General features: G+C 36.8%; 1 protein-coding gene across 1 annotated transcript in view; it reads left to right on the top strand.

Annotated features, from left to right (window-relative positions):
- Positions 1 to 1238: 1238 nt before the first annotated feature.
- The window catches only part of kitlga (kit ligand a), a 29198-nt gene continuing 9206 nt past the window's right edge, over positions 1239 to 21230 (top strand). The window contains exons 1-4 of the mRNA XM_027135893.2: positions 1239 to 1613; positions 16206 to 16313; positions 17492 to 17548; positions 18301 to 18456. Coding sequence (XP_026991694.1) covers positions 1599 to 1613; positions 16206 to 16313; positions 17492 to 17548; positions 18301 to 18456 — 336 coding nt within the window. The 5' untranslated portion in view covers positions 1239 to 1598. The remainder of the gene's footprint in view (positions 1614 to 16205; positions 16314 to 17491; positions 17549 to 18300; positions 18457 to 21230) is intronic.

Below are 21230 nucleotides of genomic sequence, written 5' to 3'. Positions count from 1 at the left end.
GTTTCTCAGGCTTCCAGAACGTCCCCTCTGTTAATCACACACATTCTAAATCTTTCAATCCCTTCAGCTGGGACAAGTGTGTAAGTGTGTAATATACTGTACAGTAATCACCGGAGCTATGAAATGGTTTGAAGGTTTATGGTAATAGTGTGTTTGAGAAAGGATCCGCCTGGAAAAAGGAAAGCACATATAGGACATGGCATACTGGAGGGAATCTTTATCCTTATTATACCGCTTCAGAAGAGATAAATTGCTTTCAAAAGCTTCTCCGGTTTCCTCCTACATCTCAAACATAGTCATGAGTGTATAATAGACGGGTGTCTCATCCGGAGTGTATTCCATATTCAAACCAGGGTCTCATCCAGAGTGTATTCCAGACTCAGACCGGGGGTCAACATCCGGAGTGTATTCCAGACTCAGACCGGGGTCTCATCCGGAGTGTATTCCAGACTCAGAACGGGGTCTCATCCGGAGTGTATTCCAGACCCCAGATCTCATCCGGAGTGTATTCCAGACTCAGACCGGGGTCTCATCCGGAGTGTACTCCAGACCCCAGATCTCATCCGGAGTGTATTCCAGACACAGACCGGGGTCTCATCCGGAGTGTATTCCAGATTCAAACCAGGGTCTCATCCAGAGTGTATTCCAGATTCAAACCAGGGTCTCATCCGGAGTGTATTCCAGACCCCAGATCTCATCCAGAGTGTATTTCACACTCAGACCGGAGTCTCATCCGGAGTATATTCCAGACTCAGACCGGGGTCTCATCCGAAGTGTGTTCCAGACTCACAACACACCCCGATCAATACACCCCAGAATCCGGATCCACCGCAGCCCTGCCCAGGAAAAATTTCAAACCTACTGCAAATGGCATAATGCACATTAAGATTTCTGATTTCTCATGACTTCTTCATGATTTTTATATCAGGGAGGACATCATAGCCGACGACGTACTTCTTCAATCCCAGCATTCATCAGGATTTCAGAAGTGGATATCGGATGCGATTCAAAGAAAGACGAAGCCTGGGTTTACTCTCATACACATCACTGTGTAAGAGTAGAAGAACACTGATGGTATTATGCTGCATCAATCACGGCTGGACAAAACCTCTCAGAAATTGTGATACGCGGCTGAAAACTGGGCTAGGCTGAGTGGGCGGGTTCACAATCACACGGGGCGGGTGTTCGTGGTTAGTGGGTGGGTTTATAGGGGTGCAGTCACACCATAAAAAGAGGTCGTGCTTGAAAACAGAGCCACACACGGACACACTGTTACACGTCATCACGCACATACACACGCGCTGTTTTAGTGCTCTGTTCCTCGGTCAACGTGCGTTATGAAGCGCGCGCCTGGATAACAACCGGTCTGGTGTTTTTTTTTTTTTTTTTTTTGCTTTTTATTATTTCTGCTTTTAGTGCAAGTGTCATTTCAGGGTTTTTTTTTTCTTCTTCATCATCTTCTTCCTCGAGCTGAATTGGATTTTACTTTATAATGATTTTGGATATGCGCAAACGGGATGAAGAGAAGCCCTTTCCTGCCCGCAGAAGTAAAATAAAATAGGGTTTCATTTACAGCGGACTTAATCCTCTCGTTCCCTATGAAGAAGTCAAAAGTAAGTCGTGCATTCGTTTTGTTTTCACGTGTGATTTGTTTGTGTGTTTGTTTTTTTGTTTGTTTGCATTGCGCACGGGTGTATAAACTTTAGGATCATGTTGAGTGGCTGCAGGAAACTGCTTTGGTCATTTGTTCTGCTGTGGACCTCTAATTTTTATTGAGTTATGTTTGTTTGTTTGGTTGGTTGGTTTGTTTTATTTTGCATGAGCTCTCCAACCTTTAAGTTATATAAAAACGTCAATGTAAACATCTGTAAAATAAATAAATAAACAGCTGCACATTATGTCGTTTAATTCCATAAACCTGTCATGCGACATTGCACGTGCGTTATGCAATTACATTCATTATTAGGCACGTTAATTAATCACTAAATCAATCGCCTTTTTTCTTTTCTTTTTTAAATCTATTAAATTAATAAATAAAATAGATTCATATTTTTTTTATTTATTTGGATAAATAATTTACCCATCTGCGTATCTGCAGATATCTGCATGCGCCTCAGCAACAATCTGGAGATTTAATCTGTGGTATCAGACACATCTCAGGTGATTCATAGCTACTAAATATCTGATACCTTTCACTCATCCAATAGAAACTCATAGGTTTTTTCCAGGTCGTTAAGTCAGCCGTGACTTTCCATTTCTTTCTTTCTTCTTTCCTTTTCTTTCCATCGACTCGGAGAAACCAGAACCATGTGTTTCTGTTGCTTTTATGGAGTTGAAAAAAAACCAACCGAGACCCTCTGAGGCAGAGAGTTATTTAAAAAAGCATAAAAAATGGTATGTGTGTGTGTGTGTGTGTGTGTGTGTGTGTGTGTGTGTGTGTGTGTGTGTGTGTGTGTGTGTGTGAGATCAATCATAATGCCGTTTGTTTGTTGTCTTCAGAGAAAAGCTGGAACATCTCGCACATACACTTTTTTATTGAATGCAGTTATTAATGTTGCCAGGTTTAAAAGATCCCGGCGGGTGTCACTAGACGAGTTTTATCATGTTAAATGTTGATCTACTGCCAGATCGTGGCACATAAACAGTTTTACAGGTTCAGTAGCATGACTAAATTTTCCAAGCGACTCATTAAATATTGTTCAGAAGAGAGAATCGTGTTTGTCGCTCATCTCTTGCTCAAGGGCTTGTCAGGATCGAGACAAGGGACAAGTTTCCTTCACCGAAACCTGCATTTCGTCCTTTTGATTCATGCGTACAGTACTGTATATTTCATTCTGATCACAGGCTGTCATGCAGGACTACACACGACACGACACGGGGTTTGTCCCCGGAGCCACAGGCAGGCACGACGAGCCTGGCACCAAGTCATTTGGCTATTCATTTAAATCGCACCACATTATTAAGCACTTGCTGTGCATTTAACGTCTTTACACCGCCGACAGCATTACGCAAGTAATTAGGAGGCTTTGAGGAGGTTTAAGAGGGTTGTAGATACATCTCGGTGGAAGCCTCGGATCTCAAGGCTGGATCAAGTGGAATCTGGAAAACATCACAGAAAATAATACGAAAGTGAGAGAGCTGAACTACTCATAAAACACACAGATACTCACACAGAAACCCTTAATACGCACAGCTGCCGTGTGGCTACTGATGTATTTATGTATTTACACTCACTCACTCAGAGAGAGAGAGAGACAGGAGAGGGAGAGAGAGAGACAGAAGGGGAGAGAGCGAGAGAGAGAGAGGAGAGAGTGAGAGAGAGAGACAGACAGACAGACAGACAGACAGACAGACAGACAGACAGACAGACAGACAGACAGACAAAGAAGAGAGAGAGAGACAGACAGACAGACAGACAGACAGACAAAGAAGAGAGAGAGAGACCGAGAAGAGAGAGACAGGAGAGAGACAGAGACAGACAGACAGAGAAGAGAGATACACAGAGAGAGAGAGAGAGAGAGAGAGAGAGAGAGAGAGAGAGAGAGAGAGAGAGAGAGAATGTGAATGAACTGAAAATGAAAGAAATGATTTTTATGTGCAGTAAGTAATTGTTTAAGAACAAACATTGTTATTTTTTTTCCTTTTTGCTTCCACCTTAAATCTGAGGGCACAAATGTGTTTTTGCAGTAAACAATAAACAATACAAAACTGTTTTAAAAAAAAACAAACAACAAGAGTTATTGTGATCTGACTCATAGGCTATATATATATATTGTTTAGACTGTGTATCCCACCCATCCTGATTACGCCTGGCATTATGTTGTAGACGTCAGGATCCTTTCAGCCCTTCTCAACATTCTCACTGACTGATTAATCTTTGACCCTAATCGTAGAAAACATCATAAATAAACGGACAGTTACACATTAATCCGTGAAGCCGGAAAACATTTGAGGTCCGAATGCTGTGTGGAGATTTTTACGCGCTGATTAAATCGCTGACTTGTTGTTGATTCTGTGCATTAATGTGTTTTACGCAGTGATAACGTGCTACTGCAGGGGGAAGTGGGTTAGGAGATGGACACGTGGATACGTGCGTCTGGTTTTACCTGACTAACATGCACATGCACACACACACACACACACACACACACACACACACACACACACTCCACTACTCGCTACATGTTTGAACGCAGGCACGCGGAAGATTGCGACTTCTGGCAAAGATTTAACGCGTTCTTTACTCTTTATGAGTCAGTAATACGCATGATTATTAATATCTTATTAATAGTTGTAATATTGCTTGCTCATGTTCTGAAGCAACTGTGGGAAATGATGCGACATAAAAAGATTATATTAAGAGCACGATGCGAATACTTAAATAACCTGGAGGTGTTTTTTATTATTTTATTTTATTTTATTGTATTTTTTCTCTTATGAATACTGTCTTTACTGTCTTCCCATGTTGGATGGATGTGAAACCGATATATATATATATATATATATATATATATATATATATATATATATATATATATATATATATATATATATGTATATATAGTGTGTGTGTGTGTGTGTGTGTGTGTGTGTGTGTGTGTGTGTGTGTGTGTGTGTGTTTGTATGCATTTTTATTTAATATATTTATTTTACAAATATCAGATTCTGCACTAAAACAGAAAAAAAAAATTGACTGCACTCAACAACGTCTCGCGCTCCGGTTCAGAAAAACGACGTGTCACGTACTTCCTCTAATTGTTTTTTTTGTTTGTTTTGTTTTTTTTTAATTTCCTTTTCTTTTCGTACCCCACCAAAGTCCATGTGATCCAACAATCAGGCAAAACCGGCCAGAGTCCGAGCAGGTCTCAGTCTTTCAGAGACTCGACCAAGCAGAACAGGAATCTTTGATCTTGGGGGAAAAAGGCTGATGCATAAAGTAGAAACATTTGTCTTAAACATTGTCCATGTTTGTCCAGAAACTGACTTGACACGCAGGACACAGCAGGTTACACCAAGCAGCTTGTAAACTGGAATTTCTTTCTGTCTTTCTTTTTTCCCCCTCACATGTAGTTTTGTTTAATACAATGCTTTTGTAAGTCCTCACGCACAGATCTTCCAGTCCAGGGCCTAATCCTGAAAACAAGCCTTCTGAATATTTAACCAACAATCACTCGTCACTTTCTCATTCGTGTTTTAAACAGATTTGCAAAGTTGTAAATATCCCTTGATAAGGAATTACGGAGTGTGTAAGATTTCTCCATGTGTTCACTAATCTGTAGCCTCGGGCATCCATGATCTGTTCAAAATCAAGCTGAGACAAAATTCACCTGTTCCCAGATCTGCGTGAAGGGAAATCTGGAGCCCTGGGAAGCGTCACTTGTGTTAATGGGGAGCGATATGACGGGAAAAAAAGATTTCATTCGATATGTATCACTATTGTTCACAAATGATTAGAAAAAAGTTATTTTTAATTGAACTTGATGATGATGATGATGATGATGATGATGATGATGATGATGATTATACTGGCTTGCAGCAGACACAATTAAACAAATTAAAGGAGAAATAGCCAACAGCTACATACATAACTGCTTTACAGCTGGGTTTGACCTCAAGACCTTCTGATCAGATCCATGTGTGTATTTCTATTATTTATATGTTTAGCTTCATTAAATTTCTGTAGCATTTATCCTACACTAGTAAACCTGGAATCTATCCCAGTCTAATACACACACACACACACACAGACACACACACACACACAGACACACACACACACACACACACACACACAGACACACACACACACACACAGACACACACACTACAGACAATTTAGAGATGCCAATCAGCCTACAACACATGTCTTTGGCCTCGGGGAGGAAACCGGAGAAACCTGAAGAAGAGGGACAGGAATCGAATCCCCAACCCTAGAGGTGCAGGGCAAATGAATTAATTAATCAATTTGTTTATTTGTTTATTTGTGTGTTGTACTTGCATGTTTTATTTATTTAAAAATAAAAATTGAAAAAGTTCAAAAAAGGTCTTTGAATGATTTAAATAATGAACTAAGTGAATAAATAAACGACAATATTACAGAACTGTATGGACATCCTGAACTGCTCCGGGTGTGTGTTCATGGTGTGTGTGTGTGTGTGTTCACTGCTATGTGTGTGCTCTTTGGATGGGTTAAATGCAGAGAACGGATTCTGAGTATTGGTCACCGTACTTAGCCGTACGTCACGTCACTTATGCCACGTCACTTAATCATTATTTTGTATCAGCTCTAGCTGACGCTGGGATTTGATGGATTGTATCTCAAACACCTTCAACTTCACCCGTTGTCCCTCTCATGGATCTTTTCGGAGGCTTTCAGTGGCCCGTGTTAAAGAGAACAAGCTACAGGGTCCGTTATTGTTACATTTCTGATGTGTGTGTGTGTGCGTGTGTGTGCATGTGTGTGTAAGGTGGGGCAGCCTTTCCGTTTGCCGGGCAGTCTCACACTCACACAGTCTGTGAGAATGCCCGGCAGACGGAAACGCTGCCCCACCTTAGCGTTTTACACAAACACACAAGCTTCCTAGCTGCTAATAAGCGTCTAAACTCCAACATCAGCTTGTTTATTGTTTTTTTTTCTTTTTATGACACCAGCCCTGTTTTTAAGACATATGTCCTGGCAGATGTTTATTACCCATATGGCTCTGCATGCTGTGAGCTTTATTAACACTATAATGTTTAGCGTTTAGCACGAGGTAAATTTTAGAAGCTCTTTATACAACTGAAAGCCTGAAAGCCTTTTTTTTCCCCTAATACACGTTATATAAATAATCTTCTTACTCAACAGCAGTTTGTCACCAAGTTTATAATTTATATAATTTTTTTTTATCTAATCAGAGCTACATTTCATGTCCACTAACATGACATCTACAAATGTGTTTTATTTCTTTTACTCTACAGCATTTTTTCTATGTTTACCAACTCTAAGGCCTTTTTTTTTTTGGATTTCTTTTTCATATTATACAACACATTGTATTTTTTTTTTTTATCCATTTATAGCTACGTTTAATGCTGTGGAACGTCCCTGATTGAAGTCATCCAATTTTTTTTTTTTTACTTCTGACTTCCGAAAAGGAAGCTAGTCTCATTGTTGGAATAAATAAATAAATAAATAAATCGAACACACACACACACACACACACACACACACACACACATTAATTATTTAATTAGTTTTAAAAATGCAGCTCACTTTCTCACTTGTGTAAAATATTTTGGCTAATTAGTAATATTTTAGTAATAATTGAGCTTGATCTTTTTTTTTAAATATCCATCTACAGTACAGGTTGTATAAGCTGTTACCATGGAGACGATTATTTATAGAGTATTAATATATAAACCTACAAAATTCTTCACCATTTTTAAACCAATCACAGTCCAGGATTCTACAGCGCCCCTGGTGTAGAGTAGAGTGACTCCATATTTAATTTTTTTTTTTTTTAAATCAGTTCCCAAATGAAATCCACATGAATTCATCTGGTGTCCTGAAGGAAGCTTCTTCCGAGGGTAAAGTGAGAGCGCTCTCTCAGGATATGCGATACCGCCGTCTTTGCCGTCTCTTATCCGGTTAGCTTGAAGCCCTTTAAGTGCATCTGAAAGGAAACAGACAGACTGAGTGCAATTTGTGGAAGTAAATTGAATTTGTGAACTTTTTGGAGTGGATCTCTGTCTGTATAAGAGGCTGAAGCGATTATGATTTGATGACTTTTCCGGTTACCGGTGATGGTTACGCTCCGCTCTCCTGGCCTCGTTGCTTTGTAAAAGGTTTCATAAACCTTCTTTTCCAATGCAATATTTTAGACAATATGTGAGAAGTCAAGAAAAATATTTGACTTGTGGATCGTTGTGTGATAACAGATCTATCAGAAGAAGCTACACCCTAGCTGGCGCGTTGCATGATGGGCAGGACAACGTGATGTGATGGAGAAATTCCTTTCGACGATGAGATTTTTCACAACACACCATGTGTAACACGATATAGAGCCATAAAGAAATGATGTGCTTTTATGTTAAATAAACAAAAAACCTTTCTTATAAAATGTTCCAAGGTACTTTAATTAAAGACTGGATAAAAATTAAATTAATTAAATATTTAATTAAGACTGGATTTAAAAAAAATCATTTAATTAATCAAATATATAGTGGTGTTTAACTGATTAAATATGTTTTTGTTTTTTGTTTTTTGTCAAAGAAAGATTTTACAATTTTACAGATTGAATACAAACGTCAGCCGTTTTTAGACAGTTTGTATAAATGTATGTAGTAAATAAATAAATAACTACATAAGAATGGACTCTAGAGCTGGTAACTAAGGTAACATGGTTAGTGGTTAAGGTGTTGGTATATCAATCGGAAGGTTGTGAGTTCGATTCCTACGTCCACCAACCTGCCACTGCTGGGCCCCTGAGCAAGGCCCTTAACCCTCAATAGCTCAGTTTGCTAAATGCTGGAAATGTAACATAGTATCTTTAGGATATTTTTTGTTTAAATCCATTCCAAGTCTACAAATATCTCATTTCCATTTTTTTAATTTAAAAATAATACTGCTAATCCAAATATTTAACACTATAAAGAAGAAAATGAAACAATCTAAAAGTTTACAATATTAAATATGAAAGATAAATGTTTTATATAATTATATTTATTATATAATTTATTATATCATCATTAAATTATATAAAGTGATATTGTGATATCAACAACATTTACTATTTTAATTAGCTAGAACTGGGCAATAAATAATGTTCTGATTTAATAATAATAATAATAATAATAATAGTGATAATAGATATTTTTAAATCTAACAATTTTTGTTTTCATGATAAATAATATATATATTTAGTATTATTACTAATATTTTGATATTAGTGATAATATTTTAATATTATCACTAATATCAAAATATTATTATTATATTATTATAAATAAAATTATTACTAAAAATTCACTGGTGTATTTACATTTAAAGCATTTGAAAGATGTCCTTATCTACAGTAACATATAAAAAGTGTATCTGGTGCTCAATATCTCAGATGTTCGTCACCTCGTCCCTTCTGTCTTCTGCTCGTTTGTTCCGATTTAGAGCACAGTCTTTTTTTCCTTACACTGAATTATTAGTGAGGGGGGAAAAAGGGCAGAAGTTGTATGACTAATGGAAGATGTAGCGCTCTCTCTGGCTCTCTGTTGTTCCTCAGCCTGATGAGATTACGGCCTGAATGGCGCTTTTGTTGCTGCTGAATTTGGAGCCTGTTGTCTGGACGACTTGCTAAATTACCGAAGCGTAAAAACCATCAAAGCATCAGCTGTGTGCGAATTCGTGACAGTTATCTAGTCCAGGTGCTCAACGCCATTATCTCAGAGATGGACTAAAAGGACGGAAAGTTAAACTCTTTCTTCTCGTCTTTATCTCTGTCCACATCGAGTTACTTGCGGTCTTTGTTGAGATCGGTTTCTGGAAAAAAAACACTGAAATTAGCATCGGGTTTGTTTGTGTTCTGTCTCACGTTCCTTATTAGCATCTTGATTCTTTTTTTTTTTTTTGACTCATCATGTTGTTGATTCAGTTTCATTTACATTTCCAGCATGTTCCCTCAAGGCAGCAGCGTAATCCCCACGTGCATGTTATCACGTGAATGAAACGTACGAGCGTGCTAACTAGCGACCGTTCATCTTACAGCTTATAAAAATTATTCACCTCAAATGAAATCAGTCAAAGTGTAAAAAGATAAAAATAAAAAATAAATTCTTTATAGCCACATGCTAATTTACATGCTAGCCTTTATTTTGCTAACATGTTTCTTTTTACCTCAATCAGGAACTAGCCACATGCTAATTTATGTCAAACTCTAGCCAAACCCAGACCTCCGTTCTCACCAAGACATGCTAAGCTAATTGATATGCTAGTCAGGCTAACTTTGTTCAGCTGTTCAGGTTTTGTAGAAAATGTTTCACAGATATTTTACACAATGTCACAATACGTTACGTTACGTTACTTGACGTTAGCTAATACGAGAACACGGAAAAGGAAGACAGAAGAAAGTTAGTCAACAGTAAAAACGTTAACATTTTAAGATCTTTACTGTCTGCAAAACCTTTGGGGGAAAAAAATCGTGATATTGTGATACGCTATCTCAGAGACTCCACGTCGTTTACCAAAATAGTGATATTATATCAAAAAATAAATAGTATTAGAACATGTTAGCTTGTTATCATGTTAGCTATGTTATGGAAATGCCTGATTCTGACATTTAAACTACGATCATATTTTTATATTTTTATATATAGACGTCTGTAGCTATAATTTGATATAATTAATAATTTGACTTTGTTCGAATGATCTTCAAACCTGAAGAGAGTTTTCAGGGCTGACTGAAGTGTTATCAGATCTTTGTTTCAGCAAGTGAGCAACTTTAAAGGTCCCAAAACTAGAGTAGAGTAGAGTACATTACATTAGATTATACATTACATTAGATTAGATTACACCAGATTAGATTACATTCGATTACATTAGAATAGATTAGATTACATTACATTAGATTACAGTAGCATATATTAGATTAGATTAAAGTAGAATAGATTAGATTACAGTAGATTACAGTAAAAATATTAGATTACAGGAGATTAGATTACAGGAGATTACAGTAAAATAGATTAGATTACAGTAGCGTATATTAGATTAAAGTAGAATAGATTAGATTACAGTAGATTACAGTAAAATAGATTAGATTACAGTATATTACAGTATATAAGATTACAGTAAAATAGATTACATTACAGTAGATTACAGTAAAATAGATTAGATTACAGGAGATTACAGGAGATTACAGCAAAATAGATTAGATTACAGTAGATTACAGTAGAATAGATTAGATTAGAATAGATTAGATTACAGTAGAGTATACTAGATTAGATTAAAGTAGAATAGGTTAGATTACAGTAGATTACAGTAAAATAGATTAGATTACAGTAGATTACAGGAGATTACAGCAAAATAGATTAGATTACAGTAGATTACAGTAGAATAGAATAGATTAGATTACAGTAGAGTATACTAGATTAGATTAAAGTAGAATAGATTAGATTACAGTAGATTACAGTAAAATAGATTACATTACAGGAAATTACAGCAAAATAGATTAGATTACAGTAGATTACAGTATATTAGATTACAGTAGATTACAGGAGATTATAGCAAAATAGAATAGATTACAGTAAAATAGTATAGATTAGATTACAGTAGATTACAGGAGATTACAGCAAAATAGATTAGATTACAGTAGATTACAGTATATTAGATTACAGGAGATTACAGGAGATTACAGCAAAATAGAATAGATTACAGTAAAATAGATTAGATTAGATTACAGGAGATTACAGGAGATTACAGCAAAATAGATCAGATTACAGTAAATTACAGTATATTAGATTACAGTAGATTACAGGAGATTACAGCAAAATAGATTAGATTACAGTAGATTACAGTAGAATGGATTAGATTATAATAGTTTAGATTACAGTAGAGTATATTAGATTAGATTACAGTAGATTACAGTAAAATAGATTAGATTATAGTAGAATACAGTAGAATAGATTAGATTACAGTAGATTACAGTAAAATAGATTAGATTACAGTAGATTACAGTAGATTACAGTAGAATAGATTAGATTATAATAGATTAGATTACAGTAGAGTATATTAGATTAGGTTAAAGTAGAATAGATTAGATTACAGTAGATTACAGTAAAATAGATTAGATTACAGTATATTAGATTAGATTACAGTACAGTATATTAGAATAGATTAGATTATATTAGATAATATTAGATTACAGTAGATTACAGTAGAATAGTTTAGATTAGATCACAGTAAATTAGATTAGATTACTGTAGAATAGTTTAGATTAGATTACAGTAAATTAGATTAGATTACTGTAGAATAGATTAGATTAGATTACAGTAAATTAGATAAGATTAGAGTATATTAGTATAGATTAGGGACTGGATTAGAAAGATGGTCAGTTTGTGGTCAGATGGTCACTTTCATGGTCAGTTTTCTGTTTGAGAAAAAAAGCCCCTTTTTTTTGGATCATGTTTGAAAGCAAACAGCCAGAAGTTTTATTCCCAGAAGTCTGTAAAACGGTTAACGGACCACACACGATTCCTTGAGATGAAATATTACTCATTGGGTCATATCTGCTTTCCTGGAGCTGCTTCCAGTCTGTAAAAGTGTCCAATATTTTTATCTTTGTTCCTCGTCCCTCTGTCTGTCTGTTTTGGTGAAAGTTCTTGGCCTTCTAGTGGATTTATGGCTATAGTTGTTCGAGAAGGCGTAAAAAATGTCCAAACCATCAAGACGTGGTAATCAGATCTCTAAAAACGAGACTCAGAGAGACAGAGCGAGGGAGGGAGGGAGGGAGGGAGGGAGAGAGAGAGAAAGGGGGAGAGAGAGAGACAGAGAGAGACAGAGAGAGAGACAGAGAGAGAGCGAAAGAGAGCGAGAGGGAGAGAGAGAGAGAGAGAAAGAGAAAGGGGGAGAGAGAGGGAGAGAGAGAGAAAGGGATATAATGTAGCATCTAGAGGGAGTAGAGATTCCTCTCTTTTCTCCTTCTCTCTGTTTCTCTTTCTCTCTTGCTTTTAAATAGAGATCTCGCTTATCCTCTTTCTTTTTTTCCTACCTATCTCTCTATACCCTCTCTCTCGCTCTCTCTCTCCGCTCTCTCTATCTCTCGCCCCTCTCTCTCTCTCTCCCCTCCCTATCTCTCACTCTCTCTCTCTCTCTCTATCGCTCTCTCTCTTCCTCTCTCCTCCTTCCAGACTGAATCCTTCAGGGGGTATCAGATAACCAGATGCTCCCAGATCAGAAATATAAATAAATAAATTAGGATGTGAAAAATGTATCTGTTTATTGTGCACACTTTTCTCTCTCTCTCTCTTTCTCTCTCTCTCTTTTTTTTTGTCTCTTCCCATTAACTCTTGACAGATTTATAGTTTATTGCGAGCTCAGTAATGTAGCAGAGGCTTGTAACATCTACTGTACAGCAGTGAAAACAAACCTAAGTTCGATGATGACGAAGCCCAGAGATTCGATCTGCTCTCTGTAACACATGCCATAAAAACACTTCTTTAACGTTTTTTTGTTTCCTTTCACTTTCATGTCATTTAAGAATTACGTCGCTAAACCTTTTCCTCTCCCTCCGTTCATTGTGAATTTTGTGGTTAACGATGACTGTGGATGATGATGATGATGATGATGATGATGATGATGATGATGATGATGATGAGAAAACATTTTCAAGATGGCTGACATTGTTGTGCACAGTGTAAGTGTGTGGTGTGTGGTGTACGGTACGCCGTTTGGGACGCAGCCCAAGATTCGCTTCCATGGTCTGTTTAGTTTTATTTTGTTTTTGACATCATGACATCATTTATACAAACAAACATTAGAATTAATTTGTTAAAAAAAACGTTCTTCAGTCTATTTGGAACAGGAAACGATCGAACGTCAAAATAACGATTACAGTTAAGAATTGAACCGTAACTGAAAACTTTTCCTTTAAAACTGTTTTAAGCAAAGAATAAAATTTTCCGTAGTTTGAAAATTCGGTATTCGGGAATCCGGATTTTTTTTCCGACATAAAAACGTAAAATGTTTTTTTGATATCGTGTAGAGAAGCTCGGACGTGTCTCGCGATCGTCTGGTTTTACACGAACGTGTCGAGATTTTTGTGCCGAATCGAATTAATTCAGCTTCAGAATCCGATAATTAAATTAGAAAAGATTTGATTTCCTTCCATCATGTGCAGTTGACTAAGATAGGTGATGATCATTAGGTCACTCCGCCAAGTCCTGATTCACCCTCAGTGTCTGTTTACTCCCATTTATTTTAGATGTAACAGATAGATCATCAGTCACGTGGCTTTTCTTTTTTTCCGTGTGAAAATCTCACACGGTTTATCAGGCTGAACAAGGTGTCTGAAATGACGACACGCTCGTGGCTTTGAATAGACGCAGGTTTCGTAACCGTTCATCTGGATGTGCTGTTATTTAAAGCATGTCAGTTATGCAGAAGGTTTATTTCACATCACTTCAATAAAACCTGCATCGTGTATTGCAGCACATGAGCAGAAGGTCATGTCCGGCTGCCTGTCAGGTATCGATTTTAGGATTTTCAGTTCTTCTATAGCGTTTACTCCGAACTAAATGGAGGGATCAAATCCACCACAATAAAATAAAAGGTGTTTTACCAGAATGTCCGTGTTGTACCAGAATGGAGACATGGTTTGTGTCTTAAAACCTGTAGCAATATTTTAAGGTGGACTTTTATTTTAATACATATTGAATTAAAGCTAACCACAGGATATGTAATGAACTCGCCAATCGGCCAATCAGGTTTGAGCGACAGACCGATCGATGCAGGTCAAGAGCTTCAGTGAAGGATCACATCATACACCAGAGATCTTGGATCAATCGGTCAGTTCAAACGGTTCAGAAAGTGCTGATTTTGCTGATAGTAATCTCTAGAGTTCACAGAGAATTACAACATGGTGTAAAATACGATAAACGTCCAGCGGTTCTGCATGTTTAAACTCCTTAGTGACTATAAATAACCACACTGGGCAATCGTGCTGAGAGGAAAAACATCTCAGAAGCAGCAAACATGAAACCGTGAGAAAGAGATGAGTAAACTTTTGGATGAAAAGAACAGGAAACTGAGGGGAAAAAATGCTCAAAAAGACACAAGCGCAGATTTGTTAACAAGTGATAACTGCTTGAGTCTGGTTCCTCTCCAGGTTTCTTCCTCGTGCCGTCTCAGAGCGTTTATCACCTACCGTTAATCTGAATTTATTGATTTCTTTCTTACTATAAAACTGCTTCTACAGTTCAAATGGAATTAAATAGAAATAAACTTTCATCATTGATTGGATAAGAGCTGAAAAGACTATTAGCTAGAGTAGCTAAGCTAATCGGGTGGTTTCTGCTACGGTTCTACTAAAGGTGTCTCTGAATGAGCTGCTAAGGATATCGCTCGAAATTTCCAGCTGCAGTGTTGAGAGAAATTCTTTAAATCTGGAGTTTCTTTTACCTCAAACAATTTATGGTCTGTTGATAAATCTTAAATGTTCGCTATGTCCCTGTCAAAAAATCCAATCAAAACATTTTTATTGTATTGAGATGAATTTAAATAAGCTTAACGATTTTCGATCGTTACGAAACGTCGGCTTTCGGCAGCTAAAACGACTTAAACTGATCCGATTATTTGATTTGAAGCACTTTTGCAATGCAGTCCATTAGAAATGCACGTCTTTAGTCGTTTTATGTTTTAATTGTGTTTTAACGTTTCTTTGTTTAAATGTGATTTATTTGTTTTAATGTGATTTGATCAAGTATGTTCGATCTGTTTAATGTGATTTTGTTTGTTTAATGTTCGATTTGTTTAAGTGTGATTTTGTTTGTTTAAGTGTGATTTTGTTTGTTTAATTGTGATTTTGTTTGTTTTAATGTGATTTTGTTTGTTTTAATGTGATTTTGTTTGTTTAAGTGTGATTTTGTTTGTTTAAGTGTGATTTGTTTGTTTAATGTTCAATTTGTTTACGTGTGATTTTGTTTGTTTAAATGTGATTTTGTTTAAGTGTGATTTATTGTGTCTTGTGTCCGAACGCTGTTTAAACAAAAGCCATAAATAAATCTAAATATTAAAGGTACAAAAAATGTACACATGATGATACCAACCCATAATTATTATATATATATTTTTAATTATTTTCCTGATATAACAAACACAGGAATTATATCTGGGAATAATTTACAGGATCGTTGGCAGCTGCAGTCGCACCAGAACTTTTTCTTCCAGTTTCTTGATTAAAACCAGCTCTTGTGTGGATGCGCTTATTAAAATGTAAAGTCTACTGTATAGAGTTCATGATGGAGTTCAGAATTTCAAGATTAATATCTTAATACTAAGTCTGAAGCCTCAGTGGTAGATGTCTTGTTTGGGGCAGAAGGTTATTGCAGAACCTGTGTAGGAAATTTCAGATTTCCTGAAAAAAATCTTGTCATATAAATAACGGAAATTTCAGCCTATAAATTATATTGTATAAATTAAGTTATAAAATTAAGTCTAAAAATATCCTCTTTTGTATTTTTTCCAGATTTGGATACGTACCTGTGTCCATTTGTTGCTTTACATCACGGTTGCTGCCTATTCCAGTGAAATCGGAAATCCCATAACAGATGACATCAAGAAAATTTCATTGCTGGTAAGATTTACAAACCGTCAGAAACGATTCCTGCGATGGCGACAGAAGCATCTTCTGCATCCCGAGCGGCATCTTATTGTGTTCTCGTGACAGCTCGGCCTTTTGTCTAGTTTTGTTTGTTTGTTTTTTTTGCGTCGAATCCAAAAGTTTGTGACGGACAAAAAGCCGACGGAGGAACAAAAGCCGCGATGAGTCACATTTCTGTAGAAATCGGCTTCCTGCTGTGAAATTGTGACTCTTTTCGTGTGTGTGTGTGTGTGTGTGTGTGTGTGTGTGTGTGTGTGTGTGTGTGTGTGTGTGTGTATTTTCTGCTAGGATTTACAGACTTTTACAGCTACATGCTCAGAACGGCGTAGATATACAGACACGTTTGGAATTTCATTCGTCTGTAGATTGAGAAAATAAATCTACACCTATATCAGATTTTTATCTAAATCCAGTATTTCTAGAACCCAGGTTGTGCTTTTCACTTTATCTCCCATCTTCTTGTCTTCTTTCTCACTTGTTTTGTCTTCTAGTCAATTTGTTTTCTCAACCGTCCTCCTGAATGAATCAGCGAACCGGTAGCTAAATATTACCCAATGCTTCACGACAGTAAAGCGTAGAATATTTCATCTAAAAACAATCGACATGGTCTGAAAATGCTGATCTACTTAAGAACATCTCAATAATATGTTTTGTAACGTGCGTTAAACTTTTTATATTCATTATATATTCACAAACATTAGCGAGCTTAGCTAATATATAACGCGTATTAGCTTTCTATACTGGCTGGTACGCGTTATATATTAGCAAAGATCGCTAACGTCTGTAAATATATAATATCAATAAAATTGGATTCTCTTTGAAGTTCAGCAATGCAGAATCCCAGGACGTTACATTTGAGCTACTGTACATGCGGAAAGCTAAAATTCTGGCTAATAATTTTGATAATAGCTAAATATTTTCAGCAGTTAGCGAATAACAGTTTAGTTTAAAGGTTAAAAGGTTGTTCATCTAGTTCTGGTTTATAAATATGAAGATCATTAGCATTTGTGATAGATATCGCTCAGAACCATTTACGGAATTTCTAAACATTTTCCTGGCCGATTTATTAGGCATCTGTTCCTGCTGGAGTGTTCGGATGAGTGTGAGGTTTATACACGCTTTCTTTTCTCTCCCCCCCCCCTCCCCAACAGAAACAGAATATTCCAAAAGACTACAAGATCACCGTACAATATTTGCCTAAAGAAGTGGTGAGTCATTTACAATTTTATTTATTTATTATTTTTTTGAATATGAATTCACACACACAAAAAAAAACCTGAACACTGTTAAAGACAGTAGCGTGGTACAGGGACGAGGATATGATGGTGTGGATATTGAGAGATTTTTTTCACAAAATGCTATTGTGAATTTATTTTTTTAATTATTATTATTATTATTATTTTATTCATTCATTCATTTTCTACCGCTTATCCGAACTACCTCGGGTCACGGGGTATTTTTATTTATTTGTTTATTTTTATTTAATTTTTTCATTTATTTATTTACTTCCATATTTATTTTATTATTTATTTTTTTGCTTTGCAGACATATATATATATTTTTTTTTAATAAACAGTGTATTTATTTGTTTCTTTGTTTGTTTTATTTATTAACTCATCTATTTATTTGCTGTTATTTTATATTATTGCACAATTATAGATTTATTTTATTTATTTATTTATTTATTTATTTATTTAATACGTTGTATTTGACACATGCACTACTCCAACATCGCTGGCGGTCTGAGATCAAACCTACATAGATATCAGAGTAAATATGTTTGAAAGAACGGTGACGTGATCCTTCGCTCATCTCACCTTCCTCTAACGTATCATTATACCGCTCTATAGTGCACTTTTCTTCCGTCTTTATCTTTTTTTTCCCGATATAATAAATTTCCGAGATTGTGACTTATGTGGGAAAATGTGGCTTGCTTTGTGTGTGTTTGTTCTTTACACAGAGTGGTATGTGCTGGGTGAAGCTCAACGTATTCCACTTAGAGGCTAGTTTAAAAGACCTGGCCCAGAAGTTTGGGAATATTTCCTCCAACAAAGATTACATAGAAACGTTTGTCCAGATGTTAAAAGAGATGCGATATATCATCGGACAACACTTGGTGAGTTGTTGTTGATATTATTATTATTATTATTATTATTTTCACTGTTGTATTAAAACTCATTATTTCTCATTTTTATTTAAGATGCTTGTTTATTGTTGCATGTCTAATAAGACGTTAATAAAACACGGCGCGAGTCGGTGAGGACGTGATGGTTCAGTGGTTAAGGCTTTGGGTTACCGATCGGAATGTCGGGGTTCGAGCCCACAAGCTGCTGAGACGTCAATGTTGGCTCCTTGAGCAAGGCCCTTAACCTCACCTGCTCCAGGGGCGCCGTACTACGGCTGACCCTGCGCTCTGACCCCAGGCTCATAATAACCTGGGATATGTGAAAACTTAAAGCATTTCCCTGCATGTCTGTGTACTGTATGTGACAAATACAATTTGAGTTACTTCTATTAAAGGTTACAACATAAACGCATCGAGGGCTTATTTAAAAAAAACATCACTATGGAAACCGTAACGTAAAAGAACCGAGCACGTTATGGTCACTATGGAAACCCGAACGTAAAAGAACCGAGCACGTTATGGTCGCTATGGAAGTCTGTACGTAAAAGAAACGAGCACGTTATGGTCGCTATGGAAACCAGAACGTAAAAGAAACGAGCACGTTATGGTCGCTATGGAAACCCTAACGTAAAAGAAATGAGCACGTTATGGTCGCTATGGAAACCCGAACGTAAAAGAAACGAGCAGGATATGGTCGCTATGGAAACCCGAACATAAAAGAAACGAGCACGTTATGGTCGCTATGGAAACCCGAACGTAAAAGAAACGAGCACGTTATGGTCGCTATGGAAACCCGAACGTAAAAGAAACGAGCAGGTTATGGTCGCTATGGAAACCCGAACATAAAAGAAACGAGCACGTTATGGTGGCTATGGAAACCCGAACGTAAAAGAAACGAGCACGTTATGGTCGCTATGGAAACCCGAACGTAAAAGAAACGAGCAGGTTATGGTCACTATGGAAACCCGAACATAAAAGAAACGAGCACGTTATGGTGGCTATGGAAACCCGAACGTAAAAGAAACGAGCACGTTATGGTCGCTATGGAAACCCGAACGTAAAAGAAACGAGCAGGTTATGGTCGCTATGGAAACCCGAACATAAAAGAAACGAGCATGTTATGGTCGCTATGGAAACCCGAACGTAAAAGAAACAAGCACGTTATAGTCAGGCTGCTGTTTTAAAACATTCTGAACCAATCAGAAGCCAGAGGTTTACAGCAGTTTTTAACAGTCCTGAAAAAAGTTTCAAAGCAAAATTTGTGACATTGTTGTGTTCAAAAAATGTGGAAATGCGAGCTAGTTGTTTGTCGATGATTATCAGCATGCAGCAGGTGGTCAGGGGACGAGCGCACGATGGCTGCCAGCACATTCTCCACTATGGTGTGAAAGCTTATAATTGTCGTTGTCGTACCTAAGGACGGGTTTTTCTGCTTTGTTCTAATTAAATGCCATTTGAAATAACCTTTCGCTTTGTTTATTCAGCGCACGGCACTCCCTCGTGCCTTTACCTTTGTAAAGTGAAGACTTATGGTTATTATAGCATCGTTTACATAAACCACGCATGGAGGAAGGGAGCAGTGGTGTAGACAGGAAAACATATTTTGAAGAAATATGCTTAATAATTTCCATCCAAAACAGTTACGCCTGTAGGTGTGAGACGTGTATACGGTCAGGCTGGATGATTGAAATGCCATTTAATTATCACTTCTCGCAATATGGAAATAAAATACGTAGATGAAATTGCACCTAGAAATAGCATATTGACATTTAATACTGTGACAGGAATGTTAAAGTCGTCACATGTGGTTAAAATAGCAAAGGGTGAAGTTTGTGGAACCTGAAGCCTGGAGCCTGGAGCCTGGTTGTCTGGAGATGCCTCCAGGTTTCCACAGGGTTTTCTGGTGTAAAACATGGCAATAGGTGGATTAGGTAGAACATCTAAATGTGTGTGTGTGTGTGTGTGTGTGTGTGTGTGTGTTTGTGTACCAGAGTCAATCCTGATTGGTTAAATGTGATTGGTTGAGGCTGGTTATTTGACCTTGATTGGCTAATCCTTATTTTTTTATTCTGTTTGGTTGATCCTAATTGGTCGATCTTAATTGGTTGCTCATGATTGGTTAATTCTGTTTGGTTGATCATGATTGGTTAATTCTGTTTGGTTGCTCATGATTGGTTAATTCTGTTTGGTTGCTCATGATTGGTTAATTCTGTTTGGTTGATCCTAGTTGTCTGATCTTAATTAGTTTGATCCTGATTGGTTGGTCATGATTGGCAAATCTTGTTTCTTGACCTCTTTAAGTTAAATGGGGAGGAATATAAATACAAAAAAATGAGTTTTTAACATACTTTACAAGTTCTTTATCATTTATTATTGATTATAAAACTTCTACGAATATAATCGGTTTGCTATATTTGCATCACATGACCTAAGAATAAGCATTTTGGAGGATTTCTTACAGAATATTTCAGAGAAACAGATTTATCAATGAAAATATTTTCCTCCAAGTCTCTCCAAAGCAGCTAATTAAGGACAGTCGTAGTCGGTAAGTGACGAAGCAGCCGATTAACGGCCGGTTAACAGTTTCAGGCTACAAGTCGTTAGATTTAGAGAAAACAGGACACGTTGCTGAAGGGTTGAGATTTTTTTGTTTGATCGGTTTGTCCACAAAACAAGATCCTTCACACAGCTTTTAGGCTACAGGATTGTGTGAGACAGAATAAAGCTTGACAGAGTAAAACCTTGCCGCTGGCTGCTTTATTCCT

This window comes from Tachysurus fulvidraco, chromosome 17 (genome assembly GCF_022655615.1).
Source record: "Tachysurus fulvidraco isolate hzauxx_2018 chromosome 17, HZAU_PFXX_2.0, whole genome shotgun sequence".
Classification (NCBI taxonomy): Eukaryota; Metazoa; Chordata; class Actinopteri; order Siluriformes; family Bagridae; genus Tachysurus; species Tachysurus fulvidraco.
The sequence above is the reverse complement of the archived record's forward strand: the minus strand, read 5'-3'. Positions and strand labels throughout refer to the sequence as shown.